Source organism: Malaclemys terrapin, chromosome 7 (genome assembly GCF_027887155.1).
Source record: "Malaclemys terrapin pileata isolate rMalTer1 chromosome 7, rMalTer1.hap1, whole genome shotgun sequence".
Lineage (NCBI taxonomy): Eukaryota > Metazoa > Chordata > Testudines > Emydidae > Malaclemys > Malaclemys terrapin.
The window spans coordinates 51828721-51851185 of NC_071511.1; the positions used below are offsets into that span (position 1 = coordinate 51828721).

General features: G+C 57.8%; 1 protein-coding gene across 5 annotated transcripts; it reads left to right on the forward strand.

The window, feature by feature from the left end:
* Positions 1 to 1122: 1122 nt before the first annotated feature.
* Positions 1123 to 20892, forward strand: APEH (acylaminoacyl-peptide hydrolase). Of its 5 annotated transcripts, none has more exons than XR_008445638.1 (22): positions 1123 to 1417; positions 1767 to 1896; positions 2940 to 3066; positions 8005 to 8095; positions 8656 to 8731; positions 9003 to 9154; positions 9490 to 9627; positions 10007 to 10098; positions 10520 to 10560; positions 11409 to 11530; positions 12056 to 12116; positions 12461 to 12558; positions 12728 to 12779; positions 12912 to 13000; positions 13440 to 13578; positions 13655 to 13738; positions 15221 to 15301; positions 15849 to 15937; positions 16207 to 16397; positions 16486 to 16588; positions 19014 to 19202; positions 20061 to 20150. XR_008445638.1 is itself a non-coding variant. In XM_054034225.1 (22 exons), exons 1-22 carry the CDS (start codon positions 1406 to 1408, stop codon positions 20825 to 20827), a joined length of 2181 nt encoding a protein of 726 aa, XP_053890200.1. In that variant the 5' UTR covers positions 1125 to 1405; the 3' UTR covers positions 20828 to 20892. The 5 variants fall into 5 exon arrangements, 4 of the variants coding, with proteins under 4 accessions (XP_053890200.1, XP_053890202.1, XP_053890201.1 ...); XM_054034225.1 differs by lacking the exon at positions 19014 to 19202 and adding an exon at positions 20722 to 20892 and having other exon boundaries at positions 1125 to 1417; positions 20061 to 20167; XM_054034227.1 differs by lacking the exons at positions 9490 to 9627; positions 19014 to 19202 and adding an exon at positions 20722 to 20892 and having other exon boundaries at positions 1125 to 1417; positions 20061 to 20167.
* The last annotated feature ends 1573 nt before the right edge of the window (positions 20893 to 22465 follow it).

The following is a 22465-nucleotide window of genomic DNA, read 5'->3' on the forward strand; positions in this document are numbered from 1 at the left end:
GGTTCCCCCCGCCCCCAAGCCTGCCCCGACCCCTCGGGGGCCTGACCCCCCATGGAAGCAAGCCTTCCCCCCCCACTCCCGCCTCCCCCACGGAGGCCTGGGGCACCCCCTCATGTGGGGGGCCTGCATAGGGCTCAAAAATATCTAGGGACAGCCCTGGTACCTGCCACCCTGTCCTCAGCCAGCCCCACACCCCCGCCTCCATCCAACCCCTGCAGCACCCCCGTGCCCCAAGCCAGCCAGCCCCACACACCCCCGTCTCGTCAACCCCACACCCCATCTCCAACCAGCTCCGCATCCCCCCTGCCCTGCCGAAGCCAGCCAGCCCCGCACCTCCCTTTCTCCAGCCAGCCTCTGCCGCACCCCTGGACCCAAAGCCAGCCAACCCCACACCCCCGTCTCCAGCCAACCCCGCACCCCATCTCCAACCAGCTCCGCATCCCCTGCCCTGCCCGAAGCCAGCCAGCCCCACACACCCCTGCCCCAAGCCAGCCAGCCCCACACCATGTCAGGTTATTAATTTATTTGCATTAAATATGAATTCTAAATAATAAAATCAATAAATGTTCAAGCTGAGTATGTATTAATGCTAATGAACAATGCCATATTATGCAGTATTCATTTTTAAAAGTTTATACTAAGCAATACTCTGGGGGGAGGGGAGAGGGGCGCAACATGGAAGTTTCGCCTAGGGCACAAAATATCCCTGCACCGGCCCTGCAAGAGCCTGGTTAGCGGTGCTCTGGTGCCAAGAACCAGTGGACTTTGGAGACCCTCCCAGCCAGCCCAGGCCTTGCTGGGCATCGCCCGTCCTGCTGCCAGAGGGCAGCTGGGCCAGGAGGGCAGAGAGCGACTGACACTGGGGGGTGGGGGGGAGGCCCGGAGTCGCAGCCCGAAACACCGAGGGCACGGAAGAGCGCTTCGTCGGGCAGAGGCGATGCGTGCGCGAGTAGCTCCCACCTCGGGGGCTCCCCAACGCCGGACCCCGCCCGCGGCCAGCGCCCGGCCCCGCCTCCAGCGCCCCACTCCCGACCAGCGCTCCGCCCCCTTGACCCTCAGCCCCGTCTCTATCTCTGCCCCCAGCCAGCGCCCCGCCCCCGGCCCTGCCTCCAGCGCCTAGCCCCGCCCCCCCGGGTGGTCTCTGGGATCCGCAGGGCGATCGCGTTCCGTTCATCGGCTCGCTGCGGAGCCAGGTCCGGCACGATGCCCCCGAACGGGGACAGCGCACGATCTTGTTGTTGCCGGGTAACGGGGGCGCGGCTGGACGGCAGCTGCAGGGGGACACGCCTGCCCCTGCCCGCGCAGCGCTCTCGGGGCGGGGCCGGACCCTGGCCAGTGGAGGCCCCGCCCCCCAGTCCGGAAGTGCCGCGTCAGGACCCCCAGCGTCCGGACTAGCGTTAGCGACATGGAGTCACCGGTAAGGGGCTGGGTCCTCCGCCTTCCCACAGTGCCCTGCGGGAGGGGCCTTGGTTGGCAGGCCAGGCCAGGGGAGGAGGACGCAGGGACTGGGGCCGAAAGCTCCACCCCACCTCCCGTCGTGTCCTCCGTGTGACCCCCAGGTCCATGACCTCTTCCTGCGCACACAGCCCCTCCTGGGCTGCGTTCCTCGTCCCTGCACCTCCGGCGTGCCGAGCTCTGACCCTTGCGCCCAGCGCTCCCTGCCGGCGAACTCCGCGTGCGCCCCGCTGCCCTGGTCCTTCCCTTCGCGGTGCCTGGCTCGGCGCTCCCTGCCAACCGCCCTATGCTGACGGGCTTTTCCTGCGCAGGTGCTGAGGAGCCCGGAAGAGATAGCAGCGCTGTACCGCGAGCTCAGCCAGTGCCCCTCGCTCTGCAGTGCCTGCATCGGGCCCGAGGTCACCACTCAGTATGGGGGCAAATACTGCAATGTCTATACAGGTACGGACTCCGCTGCGCCCTGCGCATTCCAGGGCCCCTCTGTCCCAATATGGGGAGAACGGAGGGCTGGAGGCAGAGGGGCCCCAGGAGCAGAGGGCAGCTGCATTGTTCCTAGCTCTGGTTCGGCTTCGCCATGGGAGGCCCCCCAGGTCCCTCATCTCTGAGGTCAGGCACCAGGGAGGTGATGACCCAGACTCCAGGCTGTCCACTTGCCAAGTGTCAGTCTCAGAGGAAACCGCCCCAAGACCCTGCTTGGGGCACTTCACGTGTGTGAAGGGATTTGTGGCAGTTGGGTCCTTCAGATCAGCACACTGCCCCCTGGGCAGGTTCTCTGGGCTTGGGCTCAGCCTTCCCATCCCTGCAGCTGGCTCCAACAGAAGAAGCAGTGCATGATGGGATGCTCTGTTGTAGCAGAGAGCGCCATGTTGCCTGTCTGTTACCTGCAGCCCCCTCTCTTTCAGTCAGCAGAGACTCAGTAGAGACAGTACAACTCCTCCTCCACTTGTCACAGCACAACTGGCCTTCCCCAGTTAAGGGTTCCCTGGCCTTCCGTGTGGCTTCCCTGGCCTGGCCAGTCCTGCTTCCTGAGTCACTGCTCCTGGCTCTCCAGACTTCTATCTTCTCTCCACTCAGAGGCCTGTCTGAGCCATGGGAGGGAGAAGTGTGCCCTGCAACAGAAACTAGACTGCGGTCCCCACATGCCGGCTGGGGAGCTGAGGCACAGACAGTGACAGCTGATTTTCAGAAGTGTCCCCCGTCCCAGCTGCAAAGCGCTAAGCACACTTGACCATCAAGCCATAAGAGACTGGGCCAGGATCACACAGAGCTAGGGTTGAACCCAGATCTCCTGAGCCCTAAGCTGCTGCCTTAGTCTCAAGCCCAGCTTGCTTCCAGGTAGCACAGAGAGTGGCAGGAGTGCAGGCAGGCAAAGTGCCCTGCTCTGCACACGAGCCATCCCATCTGGTATCTTTGCTCTAAGGCCAAAGGAGAGGGGAGCGGTGCCAACCCAGTGCAGGCGGCAGCTGACTGCCCTCTCCTTCCAGAGTGGTCTCAGCAGGACCTGGAGAGAGCCGAGAATGTGAAGTTCTGCCGCCAATACCTCATCTTCCATGACAGCCAGGCCATCGTGTACTCTGGCCCCTCGGGCACCTGCAGTGAGATCAAGGGAGAGTGAGTGTCTCCGCCCTGTGCCTTTGCCAGTGCCCACCGTGTGCCCATCGCCATCCCCACAGCTCTGCTAGAGCCTGGCCTGGCTTGCTGTCCAGTGTGGGCATGGCTGGGTGGGAGGTGGGGGCTGCCCTGCCATGGGATGTGGGCAGCTAGGGAAGAGCTTGGGCTGTGTTGCCTCCTGCTAGGGGGCTCCAGTAGGAGGGACAGAACCAAAGTGTGGCTCTGCACCTGGCAGAGGCCCCCTGCTCAGAGTGCGGAAGGTGGGATCTCCTGGGGGCCTTATGTCTAGCCCTGAATTGCCCCTAGCTCCCAGGCTGCTGGCTGGGGAGGCAGAGTCTTCCACTACACTGCTCTGCTCCCTCCCCTGCAGCTGCCCCTCCCCTGTGTCCTTGGGGGGGCTCCAGGCTGAGTTGCTTGCAAAAGGCCACTAGCAGAGTGCTGGGCTCTTGGCTGCACCTGCTCCTGCCCCCTGGAGGAGGTATCAGGGCCACCTCGGGCCCCCTGTGCCCACTGCTTCTCCAGCTTTGCAACGGGTAGCCCCAGGTGCCAGGCCTGCTGTCCCTGCCTTTTGCTGCGCCTGCTGGGAGCACCTCTCCATTGTGCTGTGTCCTGGTGTGTGTTTAGATGGGATATGGGAGCCAAAGCGTTCATATGACCCAGTCCCTGGCCAACAGTAAACTGTGTTAACCATGGCCTGGGCTTTAGGATCTGGAGACCTCAGCTTGCATAGTCTCAGGGCAAACAGCCCAGCAAACACCCTTTAACTTGTACTGAACATCCAGAAAGGAAGGGAAACCAGCTGAAGTCTTTGAAATGGAAAACATTGAGTCAGGCTTTCATTGTAACAACACCCCGTGTTCCCTTTCTCTTTGGCAGGAGGGGGCTCCCCGTGCCAGACAGTCTTGTAGACAAGGTTATAGCTGGCAAATAACTTCCTTTTGTTTGTTTTCAACCTGCTGCCTATTAATTTCATTTGGTAACCCCGAGCTCTTGTGTTATGAGAAGGAGAAAATAACACTTCCTTATTTACTTTCTTCACACCAGTCATGATTTTATAGATCACTATCATATCCCCCCGTTAGTCCTCTTTTTTCCAAGCTGGAAAGTCCCAATCTTATTAATCTCCTCATATGGCAGCCGTTCCATTCCCTAATCATTTTTGTTGCTCTCTTCTGAACCTTTTCCAATTCCAGTATATCCTTTTTGAGAACGAGCGACCACATCTGCACGCAGTATTCAAGATGTGGGCATACCATTGATTTATATAGAGGCAATATGATATTTTCTGTCTTTTTAATGATTCCCAAGATTCTGTTCGCTTTTTTGACTGCCGATGCACATTGAGTGGATGTTTTCAGAGAACTATCCAGAGTGACTCCAAGATCTTTCTTGAGTGATAACAGCTAATTTAGATCCATCATTTTATATGTATAGTTGGGATTATGTTTTCCAATGTGCATTACTTTGCATTTATCAACATTGAATTTCATCTGTCCTTTTAACAATAAGGAGTCTGGTGACACCTTAAAGACTAAAAGATTTATTTGGGCATAAGCTTTTGTGGGTAAAACACCCACTTCTCCAGATGCATGGAATGAAAATTGCAGATACAAGCATAAATATATATTGGCACATGAAGAGAAGGGAGTTAATCAGCCCTCGTTCCCTAGTGCCCCTCTTCTACTTACGCTACTGTGACAGACCCAGACCAGTGGGGTACAGGAGTCTGGTAGAGGGCAAATATACTGGTCACTGGATGAGTAGTTTTCTGTTCCCTGAGTGACCAGAGCAGAGTAATCAGGAACCTGCTAGAACCAGTTAAGGCAGGCAGGCTTATTAGGATACCTGGAGTCAATTAAGAAGAAGCTTCTAGAATCAATTAAGGCAGGCTAATCAGGGCACCTGGGTTTTAAAAAGGAGCTCACCCCAGTTTGTGGTGGGAGTGTGAGGAGCTGGGAGCAAGAGGCGCAAGGAGCTGAGAGGGTGTGCTGCTGGAGGACTGAGGAGCACAAGCGTTATCAGACACCAGGAGGAAGGTCCTGTGGTGAGACTAAGGAAGGTGTTTGGAGGAGGCCATGGGGAAGTAGCCCAGGGAGTTGTAGCTGTCAGGCAGCTGTTACAGGAGGCACTATAGACAGCTGCAGTCCACAGGGCCCTGGGCTGGAACCCAGAGTAGAGGGCGGGCCTGGGTTCTCCCCAAACCTCCCAATTGACCTGGACTGTGGGTTCTTCCAGCGGGGAAGGTCTCTGGGCTGTTCCCCAACCCACACGGTGAATCTCTGAGGCAAGAAAATCTGCCAATAAGCGCAAGACCCATCAAGATAGAGGAGGAACTTTGTCACGCTACATTGATGACGTCTTCATCATATGGACCCACAGGAAGGAGTCCCTTGAAGAATTCCACCTGGATTTCAACAGTTTCCACCCCACCATCAACCTCAGCCTGGAGCAGTGCACATAAGAGATCTGCTTCCTGGACACTAAAGTGAAAATAAGTGATAGTCACGTAAACACCACCCTGTACCGGAAACCTATACTATACTTACTTACATGCCTCCAGCTTCCATCCAAGACACATCACACGATCCATTGTCTACAGCCAAGCCCTAAAATACAACCGCATTTGCTCCAATCCCTCAGACCGAGACAAACACCTACAAGATCTCTCAAGCATTCTTAAAACTACAATACCCACCTGGGGAAGTGAGGAAACAGATTGACAGAGCAAGACAGTTACCCAGAAGTCACCTACTACAGGACAGGCCCAACAAGGAAAATAACAGAACACCACTGGCCATCATGTACAGCCCCTGGCTAAAACCTCTCTAGTGCATCATCAACGATCTACAACATATCCTGGAAAATGATCCCCCACTCTCACATGCCTTGGGAGGCAGGCCAATCCATACTTACTGACAGCCCCCCCCAACCTAAAGCAAATACTAACTAGCAACTACACACTACACCACAGAAACACTAACCCAGGAACCAATCCCTGTAAGAAACCCCGTTGCCTTCTCTGTCCCCATATCTATTCTAGCGACACCATCATAGGACCCAACCATACCAGCCACACCATCAGGGGCTCATTCACCTGCACATCTGCTAATGTGATATGTGCCAGCAATGCCCCTCTACCATGTACATTGGCCAAACCAAACAGTCTTCTATGTTAAAAGTATAAATGGACACAAATCAGACATCAGGAATGGTAACATACAAAAGCCAGTGGGAGAACACTTCAGTCTCTCTCAACATTCAATAACAGATTTAAAAGTAGCCATTCTTCAACAAAAAAACTTCAAAAACAGACTTCAAAGAGGAACTGCAGAGCTACAATTCATTTGCAAACTAAACGCCATTAATTTGGGCTTGAATGGGGACTGGGAGTGGCTGGCTCATTACAAAAGCAGTTTTCCCTCTCTTGGTATTGACACCTCCTCATCAGTTATTGGGAGTGGACCATATGCACCCTGACTGAATTGGTCTTCAACATTTGTTCTCCACTTGTAAGGTAACTCCCTTCTCTTCATGTGCCAATATATATTTATGCCTGTATCTGCAATTTTCACTCCATGCATCTGAAGAAGTGGGTTTTTTACCCACGAAAGCTTATGCCCAAATAAATCTGTTAGTCTTTAAGGTGCCACCGGACTCCTCATTGTTTTTCTAGAAACAGACTAACATGGTACCACTCTGGTACTATCTGCCATTTTGTTGCCCAGTCACCCAGTTCAGCGAGATCCTTTAGTAGCTCTTCACAGTCTGCCTGGGACTTAACTATCTTGAGTAGTTTTGTATCATCTGCAAATTTTGCCACCTCGCTCTTTGCCCCTTTCCTCAGATCATTTATGAATATGTTGAATAGCACTGGAGCCCGTACAGACTCCTGGGGGATATCACTGTTTACCTCTCTCCATTCTGAAAACTGACCATTTAATTCCTACCCTTTGTTTTCCTATCTTTTAACCAGTTACCAATCCATGAGAGGACTTTCCCTCTTATCCCATGACTTCTTACTTTGCTTAATAGCCTTTGGTGAGGGACCTTCTCAAAGGCTTTCTGAAAATCGAAATACACTATATCCACTGGATTCCCCCTTGTCCATGTGCTTGTTGACCCCCTCAGAGAATTCTAGTAGATTGGTGAGGCATGATTTCCCTTTACAGAAACCATGTTGACTGTTCCCCAACAAATTATGTTCATCTATGTGTCTGACAATTTTGTTCTTTATTATAGTTTCAACCAGTTTGCCCGGTACTGAGGTCAGGCTTACTGGCCTGTAATTGCCAGGGTCACCTCTGGAGCCCTTTTTAAAAATTGGCATCACATTAGCTATCCTCCAGTCATGTGGTTCAGAAGCTGATTTAAATGATAGGTTACAGACTACAGTTAGTAGTCCTGCAATTTCACATTTGAGTTCCTTCAGAACTCTTGGGTGAATACCATCTGGTTCTGGTGTTTAGTTTATCAATTTGTTCCTGAACTCTGACACCTCATTTTCCCCCAAGTCTATTTGTTTTCCAGCCTCCACAGGCAGAGGGGTGGAATAGCCCATTGACCACCAATTAGGCCAAATTTCTGACACCAGGTTTGGTCCACTGATTTCTGGTCCCCTCCTCCTCGTAGTTACCAGGCGTGACCAGAACACCCAGTCCTTTGGGGACCTTCGTACATATTTTCTTGCACCGTTTTGGATAACAGGTCACTGTGACAGCTTGAACATTCACTCTCCTGCACGACTGAGCTCACATTAGGGTCAATTGCAGGCCAAATTATCACAACAAGCCCCAGCTCCACCCTTCCCAGCACCCCTGTGGGGTGGGTTAGTGCATGTGGGTCGAGGATCCTATGGACTCCCTGAGCCCTGGCCGTGTGTCTTCTGTCCCCAAGCCATGCCATGCCCCCAGGCCCACTCCAGCCTGTCTCCCCCTGCAGGCTGCTGAGCAGGGAGTCTCCCAGTGGGGCACTTAAGGCCGTTTTGCGGAAAGCCAGTCCTGGCAAAGGCGAGGAGAAGCAATTCCTTGAGGTGAGTCGATAGGAGGCTGGGGCTGTGGGAAAAGCCCTGGGCAGAGTGAGGGCAGCTCTCGGCATCCTTGCTGTCAGGGGCTGAGGCGTCTTCCTGGCCTGACCATGCTCGGGACTCAAGGAAGAGGTCAGCCCCTGCTGCTGACAGCCCCTCCTCAGGCCTGGCTTTGGGGTGGAGGGATCCCTTCTCTGTAGTTCCAGCAGGCCGCTGGGGTGGGAATCCCTGTGGCTCTCCCCTCAGCATTTACCAGACACTGCTCATGGCACATTGGGGCCCGGCCAGCGGACCTGACCCTCGTGGGATCCCAGGCTGGTGTGGGGCAGGATGGACAGAGCCGTGGCCAGCCCACTCCTTCTCTTCGTGGATGGAGCAAGCCAGTGCAAGGTGGGGCCCTGTTCCCCACTCTACAGCCAGGCAAACTGCCCCCCTAGCTGGCAGCTGTTGCCAGCAATATCTATCACAGCTGCCTGTTCCCCCTGCCCTGTGCTGCCATTCTCCTGCCATCTGCCCTGTGACCCCACAGTCCTGGGGCCTGGCCCCTGATGTCTTTGTTCCCCCAGATATGGGATCAGAATCGCAAGGTGAAGAGCATCAACCTGACAGTGCTGGAGAAGCATGGCAATGTCTATGAGGATGGTGAGGCTGGGTCCCCACTGATCCGCCTTCTCCCTGAATTGGGGGAGGGGTTGGGGCTGTGGGGTGGGGCAGGATGGGGAATGGCTGGCCAGGCGTGGGGAGGGCGGCGAAGGGGGCCCCGCAGCCATCTGGCCGGGCGTGGGGAGGGCGGCGAAGGGGGCCCTGCAGCCGTCTGGCCGGGCGTGGGGAGGGCGGCGAAGGGAGTCCCCAGGCCCCATGGTGGGGGCATTGGGCTGTGCCGCCCCACAGGGTCTGACTAGCACTTCCCCAGATCAGTTTGGCTGCTTGTCCTGGTCGCACTCGGAGACTCACCTGCTTTACGTGGCTGAGAGGAAACGGCCCAAGGCCGAGTCCTTCTTCCAGAGCAGAGCCCCGGAGCTGAGCAGCAGCTGTGCTGATGAGAGACGCGACAAGGCTGTCAAGGTGTGTGGGGCGCAGCTGGAGGTCCCGAGTTGAAGCTGTGGGTGGGCCACTCGCCCCACCCCCACAACTGGCCGGAAATCCAGGCATGGTGCTAGAGCCCTGAGCAGGGACTCAAAGGGCAATTCCTGGCTCTGCCGCTGAGTGCTATGCCCTGCTTCCCTCAGGGATGCTGGGCCTGTGGGGCAGGGGATGGCTGTCCTGTGGGCTCTGGCAATGCAATTAGAGCCAGATCGGCCCTGGGTCCGAGGCACAGGGCTGTCCTGCTCCAGAAAGCAGGAGGACTGGGGGTCGGGGGGTTCCCCAGGGGAGGGGGCACTCATGGCTCTGTGTTCCAGGGGGAGCAGTTCGTTTACCACGACGACTGGGGCGAGGCACTGGTGGGCAAGAGCATCCCGGCCCTGTGCGTGCTGGATGTGGAGAGTGGCAATGTCTCAGTGCTGGAGGGCATCCCGGAGCACATCTCCCCTGGGCAGGTCAGCATGGGCGTGGGGAGCCAGGCGCTGGCAGTGCCCAACTTGCACCTGCTGGCTGCCCAAAGCAGCCCCCAAACACCTCTCTGTTCCCTCTGATGCCAGCTGCCCCTACCAGCATCCACAGGTCACTCAGTTTCCATGAGGGACTGATGTGCCTTAGCAGGGAAATCTGTGCCCCAGGATGTCAACCAGCAGGGTGGGGCCATGCTTTGGTTCTCTGGAGGACACCACTCATGGCTTCATTCCCTTAAATAGAGCGGGAGAGTTTCTAGCTGCTCTTGGGCCCCCTCTGACTCTCCTTCCCCCCAACCAGGTTCTTCCCCCACCTTCTCTTTCCCCACCCCTCTTGATCATTGGCGCTCTCCCACTTTGCCTGCAGGCCTTCTGGTCCCCTGGTGACATGGGTGTGGTGTTCATAGGCTGGTGGCATGAGCCCTTCCGCCTGGGCCTGCGGCACTGCACTAACCGCAGGTGAGTGCCCTGTGCTGCTGCCCGCTGCCCCTGCCTGAGCGACCGGCGCAGGGGAGAGGAGCCTCCCCATGTCTGGGTATGCCTAGGCCAGTGGGACCCCTCAGAGAAATGCCCTTTGAGGCACCTGCAGGCTGGGGCTGCTCTGCCAGGACAGAAGGCCAGACTGGGGCTGACCCAGCCCTGCTCCGAGAGCTGGCCCCAGCTTGCGGGCATCTGCTGCAGTGGCCACTGCAGAGGGAGGGGCTGCCGGAGGCTGGGGCTGCCAGACTCAGCCTGGGGAGCTGCAGCTCCGATCTGCCAGCTGGGGCAGGGGCAGGGGCAGGAGTGGGGGCTGGGTTGGCTGCTCCCATCGAGTGTAGGGCAGGAGGGTTGGGCAGCTGTGGGGCCCGTGCAGTGATGACTGCGCTGCTCTGGTTCCCAGGTCAGCACTGTTCTATGTGGACCTGACGGGAGCGAGGTGTGGTGAGTCGCTGCTGCTGCTTTCTGAGCCAGTGCCCTGCCTGTGTGCCCCCCACTCTGCCCATGGTCCCCACTGTGCCCATGTGCCCCCTGCCCACAATCCCCCATCCTGACCACGCCCTATCTGTGTGTCCCCTGCCCTGCCCGCGGTCCCCACTCTGTCCACGTGCCTCCACCCTGCCTGTGCCCTTCCTGTGTGCCACCTGCTCATGCGCCCCTGCCCATGATCCCTGCTCTGCCCTTGTGCCTCCTGCTCTGCCTTCGTCCCCTCGTCCTGCCTGCACCCTGCCCTCGTCCTGCCCGTGCCCTGCCCTCATGTCCCCATCCTGCCTATGCCCTGCTCGTGTGCTCCCCGCTCTCCCCATTCCTCACGATGCCCGTGTGCCCTCTGCCCTGCCCACAGTCCCCACTCTGCCTACATACCCTATTCTGCCTGCATGCCCTACCCGTGGTCCACTCTCTGCCCACATGTCCCCTTCCTACCTGTACCCTGCCCGTGTACCCCAGGTCTGTCCATGCCCCGCCCTGCCTGTGTTCTCCCCCTGCGCCTGCGGTCCCCGCTCTGCCCATGTGCCCCCGTTCTGCCTGCACCCTGCCCACATGCCCCCTGCCTGTGGTACCCGCTCTGCCCATGTGCCCCATCCTGTCTGGTGCCCCCTACCCTGCCTGTGTGCTCCCCACTCTGCATGCTCCAATGCCCCTGTCCAGCCTGCGGCCTGCCCATGTGCCGCCATCCAGCCTGAGGCCTGCCCTGCCCGACCCCCACCCTGCCCACGTGCATGTCCTCCGCCCTACCTGCCCCCATCCTGCCTGTGCCCACACTCCTCTCCCGGCCTTCCATCCCGCTGCAGAGCTGCTGTCAGATGACACCAAGGCTGTGTGGTCCCCACGCCTGAGCCCTGACCAGTGCCGCATTGTGTACCTGGAGAACGGCGTACTCGGGCCCCACCAGCAGTGCAGCTGCCTCCGCATGGTGAGTGCGTCCCGCCAGGCTGGGGAGCCAGTACCAGGGGTTGGGCATCAGGCTCTTTGCCGCTCAGCCAAGGCCGTGTGGGCCATATCCGCCAGTGGCACTTCCTGCTGGGAGCCGCTCATCGGTCGCATTGCATAGGCTGGGTACTTGGGCTTCTCCAGCGCTGCCATAGCAGAGTGTCTGTGCCCGTGGTGGCATAACGAGAACCATCTTCCCTGGGCATGTCACCCTGATACATGGGCCTGGCCCTGCTCGCTCTGCTGGTGCCCACTGCTCCCCACAGGGTTGCACCTGTTGCCCCCCAGTAAGGCACCAAATGGTGCCCGTGGCACAGTGCTGCTGCTCCCTCAGGTGCCCGGGGGGAGCTGGGAGAGGCCTGCTGGAGTCTAGCTAACCCAGGGCAGGCTCCCCACCACACTGGGCCTCCCTATGAACAGCCGCCAGCCCTGCCCTGGATCTCCCAGAAGGGAGGGGGCAGCATTGCAGAACAGCTCCATGCTGAGTGCCCCCGGCCATCTCTTGCAGTATGACTGGTACACGAAGGTCACCTCCACCGTGCTGGATGTCGTGCCGCGGCACAGCCAGGGTGAGTAGCCGGCCAGGTTCACTGGGAACGAGGGAGGAGCTGTGCAGCGGGACAATGAGGCAGGCTAGGCACCCAGGGACTGGCGCTCTCCCCGTGTGAAAGTTAGCACACGGCGCTGTCTGCTCAGGAGGGGCTGTGGGGTGAGGGGAATCGGCAAGGTTGGCGGGGCAGGGGGCTGCGGGTCAGGAGTGAGGGGCACTGGCAGAGCTGTGGGGGCAGGGAACTGAACAGGAGCTGCATGGGAAGCTTGGTTCCCTGTTGCTGGCCATTGGTGCGTGTGCCCTGTACCAGCCTGGCTGGTGTGCAGGGGACAGCGCGCTGAGCCTGGGGCCCTCTCCTTGCAGGAACGTTCACAGGGATCTATTGCCCAGCGCTGCCGGGACTGTGCTGGGCAGCCGATAGCCAGAGGGTCGTGCTGGACACCGCTCAGCGCAGCCGGCAGGTACTGGGGTGGGGGACTGGGGCAGGGCAGCCCCACAGCTATGCTGCCTGCAGGCATACGCACAGCCCGGGGCCCAGGCCAGCCCTGAGCAGAGAGGCTGGGGGTGCGCTGAGCCCTCCCTGTCTCTGGCTCAGCCCCAGCTCTGACAAAGCTCTTGGTGTCGCCCTAGGAGCTGCTTGTGGTGGAGACGCTGACTGGCAGCGTGACCTCCCTAACGACCAGTAAGTACCCGGCAGCCTGCTCTGCTCGCGCTGTCCCTGGATGCCCAGTGGGAGGGGCTGGGAGCCCTGCTGCCCCCAGGCTCCTCCTCCTGTGAGCTCCAGATCATGACCTAGGCATCTGTCCCTCTGCAGGTGCCCCCCTGGGCAGCTGGTCTCTCCTCACCATTGACCGGGATCTCCTGGTGGCCAGGTTCTCGACCCCCAGCTGCCCCCCCACATTGGTAAGGGGGAATGGGCCGGGGTGGGAGGCTGTGCTATGACCTTTCACCCCACATGCAGACTCAGGAATAAAAATTTACTGGCTGCATCCACACCACACGCTAGCCAGCATCCCAAAGCGTTTCACTGCTCAGGCGCTGAGCTAGCAGGGAGCAGTGGGGCAGGAGTGAGGGGCACCAGCAGAGCTAGGGGGTGGAGCCCAAGGCTGGGCTAGCAGGGGGCTGCAGGCACTGGCGCTGCATGCAGGCTGCTTGCTTGTTCAATGCTATCAATCTTTCCTTGTCAACCCCCCTTGCCAGCTGCAGCCATTTCCTCCCCAAATGCTGCCAGAAGATGTCTGCAAAAGCCCCCTGAGCATCCTGCCGCCCCTCCCCCGGTGGGTCATGTCCCCACTCCCCGAACATGCTGCGCCTGCCACTGATGGGCTCTTTCCCCTGGCAGAAAGTGGCCTTCCTCCCCAGGGCCGGGCAGGAGGCCCAAGTGCATTGGGTGTGTCTGGAGGATGTGACCCCTGTCCCAGAGATCAGCTGGGTGATCCGGCCCCTGCAGCCCCCCCCAGACCAAGAGAACCCAAAGTATGGTGAGTGCTATCAGGGGTCGGGGACTGGGCCCTGGAGGGCTGGCTCCAGCGCTGACATCACACTCTTCCTTTGCAGAGGGTATTGATTTCGAAGCCATCCTGCTACAGCCCAGCAAGGGGCTAGGTCCAAGGAAGCTGCCCCTGGTGGTCATGCCCCATGGTGAGACCCCCGCCCGGCGTGCCCCTTCCCCCCATCAAAGACCCTGGCCCTCCCAGGCTGTGTAGGTCTGATTAGGCCTAATTTTGAAGCTAGAGCCGAGTGTTGTGCTGTCAGATCTGGCTCTCCTCGACCCGCATCAGTGCTGCCACCTTGCTCTGGGGGGGGTCCCCATGCCCACCCATCTGCAGCTGTTCCTCTCCTGCCATGGGGCCGGCTGTCCTCCTGAGCCATGGGTTGTCACGGCGGCTGCAGGCCACTGCCCCTTCACTGGGCGCTGATTTGCAAGCACATTTCTCCCCCCCCCTTCCCCTCACTGCAGGGGGAGGGGATTGGCCTCAACCCAACCAGCGCCCGACGCTGACAGGCAGGTCCCTCTGGGTTCGGGTCAGGGGGCAAGGTTCTGCCCTGGTGGTCGTGTCCATGGAGAGTCCCTTCTTAGGCAGCTTGCACCGGTTCCTAGGAGGATGGCAGGCGGTTGGGTCAGATCTGAGTGAGGCGCTGCAGCCTGGCATATGGGGTGGCAGCCCTGCTCGGCTTTGGCACCTGCCATCAATAGTGCAGGGAGGCATGTGCCTGCCGGCTGAGGCCCAGATCCCACCCTTGGCACTGCTGGCGTCATCACAGTGGGCTGCCGGCACCCGCTGGGCTGAGCCTGGAGCAGGGTCAGGATGGGGATACCACACCCTTCGTGGCAGGGACAGAGCTCAGGCAGAGGTGGGACCGAGAACTGTCCCCAGGTTGGATGCAAGAGCCCACCCAGCCCCATAGGGAGCGCAGCCACCCAATGGTCCTGGTCCCCCCCCCCAAACCTTCAGCCCCACATAGAGCGCAGCCACCCCACGAGCCTAGGCCCCCAAACCCCTCAGCCCCACGGGGAGTGCAGCCACCCCACAGACCTGGGCCCTCCCCAACCCCCCAGCTCCACGGGGAGCGCAGCCACCCCACAGGCCTATGACCTCTGACCCTCCCCCAGCCCCACAAGGAATGCAGCCACCCTCTGGAGCTGGGTCCCCAAACTCCTCAGCCCCACAGGGAGTGCAGCTACCCCCAGGCCTGGGCTCCCCAACTCCAAAGCCCCTTCCCTCTTCTTTTACTCTTTTGTCCCCATAGTAATTGTTTTGGAGGGTTGGGGGCCCTTAATTTCCTGTTTTGCCCTGGTCCCCAGAGCTCTGTCGCCCTGTTGAGCGTGTCTTGTCCCCGGTTCCCAGACAGCCCCTCGTGCCAACAGTCATTCATTCGCCATTCAGGAAGTAAGCGGGGCCAGCAGATGCCCCCCGGTCCAAGCTCCCCTGAAAACCACCTGTTCAAGGCAGTCATGTGTTGGGGGAGTCTAGCAGCAGAATCGCTTTGCTCACCCAGCTCTTCCCCCCTCCCTGCCAGACACCATGTCCGAACAACTACATTACACACTCCCTACGAGCCCCTTCGCTCTGGGCTCTGCCCCATGCTCCAGCACCTCACTCCTCTGCCCTCGCCTTGCAGGAGGCCCACACTCCGTCTGCACAGCCAGCTGGATGCTGTACCCCGCGGCGCTCTGCAGAATCGGCTTCGCTGTGCTCCTGGGTGAGTCCTGCCGGAGCCACAGTGGGTAGGCATGATGCAGCCAAGGCCTGGCGAAGTGGTGGCTGTGGGCTCCCTAGGCCTGGCCGTGTTCGGCCCCTGCCAGCTCCCTGGGCACAGCACCCTGGGGAGGAACTTCTGGGCCAGGGCTTACTCAGAGTGTGCCCTGGATCCCCCTGGAGAGGGCTGAGGGCACAGCTGGGCCGAGGCACAGGGAGCCTGAGCTCCTAGAATGCAGCACCAACATGGGGATGGCCATTTGGGACAGCACCCCGGGCACCGTCAGCATCCCTGGGGCAGCCGGCAGGAGGGCGCAGTGCCCAGGCCAGGCCAGCCCCACAGCACTCGGCTGCTGCCCCCCCCCCCCCCCCGGGTCGCAGGCCTGCAGCTAGGTGCCCCTTGGCAAGGGGTGGGGTCTCCTGGTGGGCACCCTGCTCCCCGAGCATGGCTGGGGACTGGCTGTGGCAAGCCCCAGTTCTGTACAGTCATGAACCCCTGCTGCAGGGGGGCTGGCAGGGGCTCTCCCGTCACACTGAACTCTCTCCCCCAGTGAATTACCGCGGTTCGCTGGGCTTTGGCCAGGACAGCGTCGCCTCCCTGCCCGGCCACGTGGGCTGCCAGGATGTCAAAGACGTGCAGGTAGTGGTGAGCTGGGACAGTGTGACCCACAGCCATGGGACCAGGCTGCTCCCTCTGGGCACCTCCCGCCCAGGAACTTAGTAGGGGGAGATGGGCTCAGCCAGCCTGTCAGGTCCTGGCCCCATCCCAGTGCTTCCCCCCTGCCCACTCTGGGTGCCCCCTTCCAGGCCTGCCTGCCCCCTCCCTGAGACCGCCCTGGCCGCCCCCCCCCCCCTTCCCCGAGACCTCCCTGGCCGCCCCATGGCACTGCCCATCTCATCCCATTGCAGTACTGCGTGGAGCAGGTGCTGCAGGAGGAGCCCCTAGACTCAGCGCGGGTGGCACTAGTGGGTGGCTCACATGGGGGCTTCCTTGCTTGCCACCTCATCGGCCAGTACCCAGGCACCTACCAGGCCTGTGTGGCAAGGAACCCGGTCGTCAACATGGCCTCCATGATCAGCGGCACTGACATCCCGGACTGGTGAGTGCCTGGGGCTCAGACCCTCCCCACCCCCTGCACCAGGCACAGCCTGGGTCCCACCCTGAGCCGGGCTTTGTTGCCTCTGCAGGTGTCTGACTGAGGCCGGCTTCCCCTATGCACCCACCACCCTCCCGGATGCCTCCCACTGGGCAGAGATGCTCCACAAGTCACCCATGCAGTATGTCGCCCAGGTATGGAGCCCCACCACCGCTCAGAGACTCTGCACCCCCCTGTGATGGGTTCCCCGGGATGCAATCTAGAACGGGGGTACTACTGACCCCTCTGTCTTACCAAGCTGGGTTCTCTCTCTCACTGTGTTGCTGTGACAAACTGCAAACCTCTCCAGGTCCTGCACACACATAGCCATCCACAGGCAGGGATACACCCAGCTGAGTTACATGAATGCTTTTGACACTAATGATCCAACAATAGAGAGTCTCCAACCAATTCCTCCCAGCTCCCCAGCCTAGGACCCCAGGGCTGTACTATCTTGCCCTGGTCAGAAGCCTGGCCAGTGTAAATTCATTACTCAGTCTGCCACTTCTACAAAGGAAAGTGGACATGCACCAGCCCTTGCAACCTGAGCAGATTTCCCAAGCACTTCAACCAAAATGCACTGTTTTAGGTAAAATATAAAACAGACAGATTTTTAAGTGATTCTAAGTAGCAGGCATAGAGATCAAAGTTGGTTACCTAGGAAATAAAAGTAAAATCACAATCTGAGTTCTATAAACTAGACAGGAATTGAATCAAGCAGTGTCTCACCCAGATAGATAATACAAGCAGGTTACAGATCTTCAGCCTGGGACCACTTCCCCAGTTCAGTCTTTGTTCTCCAGATGTGTTCCCAGGTGTTCAGTTGTGGGGGGAGAGAGGCCAAGCGATGATGTTACTTCCCCCTTTTATTGCTTCTTCAAGCTTGCTGGAAAGATCCTGTGTACCAAGCAGTCTCCATTATCTACATGCTATCTCTGGCCTTGGCTACACTCGGGACTTCCCAGCCTGTGCTGCAGGCGCTGATTACACTGGCGCTTTACAGAGCTGCACTCGCTGCGCTCGGGGGGAGGGGGCGTTTTCACACCCCTGAGCGCAGCAAGTTGCAGCGCTGTACAGCACCAGTGTCGCCAAGGCCTAAGAGAGGTATCCATCGTATACTGGAATTGTCCTTGGGAGTGTGGATTCCTTTAATGGGCCATCAGCAGCATCTCGCTGTTCCATTGTGGCACTTGAAAGGCTGGTTGTGAGTGTTCCCAAGCTCACAACATATTTCAGTGACACACACATTTTAAAACTTCATAACTCCACATACAATCATGGGGTAGTTTGACTTCTATATTTGGGGGGGTGGCTCCACTCAAGCCAACAGGGCCACGCATGGGGGGCAGAGGGGGACAAAACAGGGGCGCCATTTCAGATTTTTTGGGGACAGGGGGAGCAACTTTAACTGTGATTCCAGGGGCTACTTAAGTAACTGAAAACTGTAGTAGTTTGGGTTTTTTTGCAGATAATAATTTAGAAATCATCTGACAGGAGCACTGTAACTAATTCCTATGTCAAGAAAGAAAATTAAATAAATATTAGACCCACTCAGCTCTAATACTAACATGTTCTGACATCTTGTGGCAAGTCACTTAAGGGACACTGGTTAGGTTTATATTGTAATATAACTGTGTATATATATATATTGTAATGTATAATCTTACTCAGATACTCTTGCTAACATCAGAAGGGACCATCGTGGTCATCTAGTCTGACCTCCTGCACGTTGCAGGCCACAGAACCTCACCCACCCACCCCTCTAATACATCCCTAACCTCTGGCTGAGATACTGAACTCAAATCATGATTTAAGACTTCAAGTTGCAGAGAATCCACCATTTACACTAGTTTAAACCTGCAAGTGACCCGTGCCCCATGCTGCAAAGGAAGGTGAAAAAACCCCAAGGTCTCTGCCAATCTGTCCCGGGGGAAAATTCCTTCACAACCATTAATATAATGATCAGTTAGACTCTGAGCAACACCCACCAGGCAGATACCTGGGAGATAATTCTCTGTAGAAACTCAGAGCCCTCCCCATCTAGTGTCCCATCTCTAGCCGTTGGGGATTTTTGCTACAGGCAGTCGCTGATGGGTCACACACCATTGTAGGCAGTCCTGTCATACCATCCCCTCCATAAATGTATCAATCTCAGTCTTGAAGCCAATTAGGTTTTTTGCCCCCACTGCTCCCCTTGGGAGGCTGCTCCAGAACTTCACTCCTCTGATGGTTAGAAACCTTCCCGTAATTTCAAGCCTAAACGTGTTAATGACCAGTTTATATCTATCCTTTAAAGGCCTCAAGTGAGCCTCAACTTCCAGCTGTTTTAGTTCCAAAAGTCTCTGATGTTCTTTCTCTGCTGCTTGCAGTTTGTACAGCATCAATTTTGCAACTGTTTCACTCTCACCCATCTTTCTGCTTTTCTGTCCCCATTTCCCTTCTGTCCCCAAACCGGTAACCTTCCCTTTGACTGTTCTTAGCCACCACACTTAAAATCTCTACACCAGTGTATGAAATGCAAATCTCACTCAGAACAACAAACTGTGCATTTCATCCTGCTCACTGTGACCGGTTCCCCAGGATGCAACCTGGAACTGGAGTACTGCTGAGCCCAGTCTGGCTTACCAACCTGGCCCCTCTCTCCCCACAATTCAACACCTGGAAGTACATCTGGAGGAAAAAGACAGAACTGGGGAGATGGTCCCAGGCTGAAGGAAAGTTCCAGTCTGTGTATGGAAGATCTGTCACCTGCTTGTATTGTATGTCGAGGTGAGATGCTGCTTGATTCAAATCCTGTTTAGTTTATAGAACTCAGATTGCAATTTTATTTACTTAACTACAGAAAGATAGATTTTAAGTGTTTATAAGCAGTAAGCATACAGATGAAAGTTGGTTACCTAAGAAATAAGTTTTAAATTTTTTTCCTAAAACAGTGCATTTTGGTTGAAGTGCTTGGAAAATCTGCTCAGGGCTGGTGCCCATTCACTTTAAATTGTAGAAGTAGCAGACTGGGCAATGAATTTACATTAGCCAGGCTTCTGACCAGGGCAAGACATACAGCCCTGGGGTCCTAGGCTGGGGAGCTGGGAGGAATTGGCTGAAGTCTCTCTATTGTTAGTTCATGAGTGACTGGCAAAAGCATTGATGTAACTGAGCTGGGTGCGTCCCTGCCCATGGATGGCTGTGTGAGTGCAGTACCTGGAGAGGTTTGCAGTTTGTCACAGCAGCAGTGTGAGAGGGAGCCCAGGTTGGTAAGACAGAGGGCTCAGTGGTACCCCAGTTGCACCCTGTTTTAATTCCAAAAGTCTGATGTTCTTTTTCTGCTGCTTGCAGTTTGTACAGCATCAGTTTCGCAACTGCTTCACTCTCACTCATCTTTCTGCTTTTCTGTCCCCATTTCCCTTTCCTGAAATAAGCAAACAGAAAATAACAAACTTTGACTGTTCTTAGCCACCACCCAGTTGCACCCCAGGGAACCCGTCCCACCCCCCTGCTCTGAAACCCTGTTCAGAGACCCTGACCCTGCCCCTCTCTCCCTGGTCAGAGAGACACACACCCCTCCTTATCTTGGTGTGGGGCCCCAGTGCTGGTTGTGGGATCCAGCTCTCTGCACCGCTCTCCCCACAGGTCCGGGCACCTGTGCTCCTGATGCTGGGAGAAGAGGACAGGCGTGTCCCCCCCAAGCAGGGTCTGGAGTACTACCGTGCTCTCAAGGCCAGGGGCGTTCCTACCCGGTGAGTCCACGGGGGACAGGACATGGGGATTGGCTGGGGGGAGAGAACTGATTGGTGCAGGTGCCGTGGCTGGAGTGGGGGGAGACAAGCTGGGTGCTCAGGGGCAATGAGGCCAGTGGGGCTGGTATCACCAATGGAACACCAAGGGAGGAACCAGATCACTGGGGTGGGAGGAAGCTGGAGTTATATGAGGGAAGCTGGCTGGAGGCTCAGGTGGCTGCGGGGAGTTGGTATATCCCACATGGGTGGGGTTGGTCCTGGTGCAGGAGTCCTGGGGGAGCTGGGGGGGGGGTCTAGGTTGCATGCTCCGGCAAGCAGGGGGTCCTGGTGTGTGCCCTGGTGCATGGGGGGTCCTGATGAGTGCCCTGACAGGTAGGGGTCCCTGGGGAGGTGATGGGGGGTGGGGGTGTCCTGGTGCATCCGTGGGTGGGTAGGCGGGGGAGGTCCATGAGGAGGTGGCAGGGGGTGCAGGTCTGTGCCCAGGTGTGGGTGGGTGGGTGGGTCCTGGAGAGCTGGTTCCGGGGTACCTTGCCAAGCCTTCTCCTTCTCCACAGGCTGCTGCTGTACCCTAGGAACAGCCATGCGCTCTCCGGCATTGAGGCTGAGGCTGATGGCTTTATGAACATGGTGCTCTGGCTGCTCCAGCACCTGCAGTGCTGACGGGCTGTGCTCCGCCTCTGCCCGAGCCCTGTAACCCGTTTCCAATAAACCCACAGCTCATCTTGTGTCTGAGTCACCTTATCCCTAAGGGTGCAGCCTGCCCCGGGGAGGAGGGGCTGGGTCTCCGTTGCAGCAGGGGCCCCCTTCGCTAGCAGGCTGTGGGGCTGGGTGGGGAGAGGAGGAGCCACCAGGGCCCCTCCTGCAGAACTGGGAAAGGCCCTGGGGAAGGAAGGTAGGAGGTGTCCTAATGCAAACTCTCCCCTCCCTGGGCTGTGGCTTTACACTGCACCTGCACCTTGAGAACAGACCATCCTGTGAGCCTGCCCCCTCCGTGGGGTGTCTCACAGCCCAGCCCAGCCAGGGCATGGGCAGGTGTCTCAAAGCTCCAGGATCAGGCCCTGGAGGAACCCCTTCAGGGCCAGCCCCAAAGGGGCCCCCCTCTGTCAGGGCAGGCCAGACATTCTCACCGCCTCCTGCCTACCCTGGCCTGTTGAGCCAGAAGCCTGGGGGAGACTTTCATCCTCACGCTCCCAGTACCCAGCCAGGGTTGGCAGTGACACACAGCAGCCTTGTCCAGTCAGAGCAGGATTTCTGAGTCATCAGGAACAGCCAAGGCTGAGACAGCTTCACCCAGCCACGGTGTCCTGCAGGCAGGTGTTGCTCTGCCCCAGGTGAGTGCTGCGCAGTTGGCTCTTACTGCTGACATCTTGGGCCAGCGAACTCAGGGTCAGGCTGACTTCAGATGCCCCACTTCCACGGCTGGGAGTTAATTGTGACATCCCTGGGGCGCCCATTATCTTTCCAGGTCCTCCAGGTGGTTCACTGCCCCTGCCCCTCATGGCTCCTTCTCTGTCCCAAGAGCGGCATTTCATCCCTTTCGCATTGTCACGCAGTGTGGGGGGACACAAGGCCCTGCACCCCTGGCTTCCTGCGATTTACCATGACTCTCAGCTAGCCAGTAAAGCAGAAGGTTTATTTAGATGACAGGAACACAGTCCAAGACAGGTCTTGCAGGCACAGACAACAGGATCCCCCCCAATTAGGTGCATCTTGGGGTCCCAGGGCACCACAGCCCCCTTGGGGGTCAGAGCCCCATCTGCCTCCCAGCCATTCCACCAGCCAGCTCTGAAACTCCCTCCAGTGTCCCCTCCCACAGCCTTTGTTCAGTTTCCCGGGCAAAGGTGTCACCTGGCCTCTAACCCCTTCCTGGGTTCTCATGTTACATGCTCAGGTATTCTCCCTCACGGCCAGTCTCCCATCCCCCAATGCAGACCATCTTAGTCACACTCCCCTGCCTTCCCAGCCAACACTCCCCAGTCAGCATTCAAAGACCACACCAAGAACAGTCCCAGTTCGTCACAGCATTCACAGGGCCGCAATGCAAAGTACAGAGGGAAACTGAGGCATGCACAGGCATCATAAAAATGGCAGAAAACTTCCACTTTGTGGCAGCAGGAAGCAAGATTTCCCTATCCCTGCTGCCAGTGGCTACTGCTGCCCTGGGGGCAGGACACTTGGTACTTGGACCACAGCTGGGCACATGTCCCAGGGCCGAGTCAGCTGGAGCTGCTTGGGCAGGGAGGAGAGTGGGGACAGGCAGTAGCACTACAGGGCCTCTGTGTATCATGGGGGATGGTC

Bases quoted from the DNA above. Each gene is read 5' to 3' on its own strand.
- APEH (XM_054034225.1), top strand. The intron at 8,732-9,002 runs GTGAGGCTGGGT...GCACTTCCCCAG, and splicing joins TGGCAATGTCTATGAGGATG to ATCAGTTTGGCTGCTTGTCC. The intron at 20,168-20,721 runs GTGAGTCCACGG...CCTTCTCCACAG, and splicing joins GCCAGGGGCGTTCCTACCCG to GCTGCTGCTGTACCCTAGGA.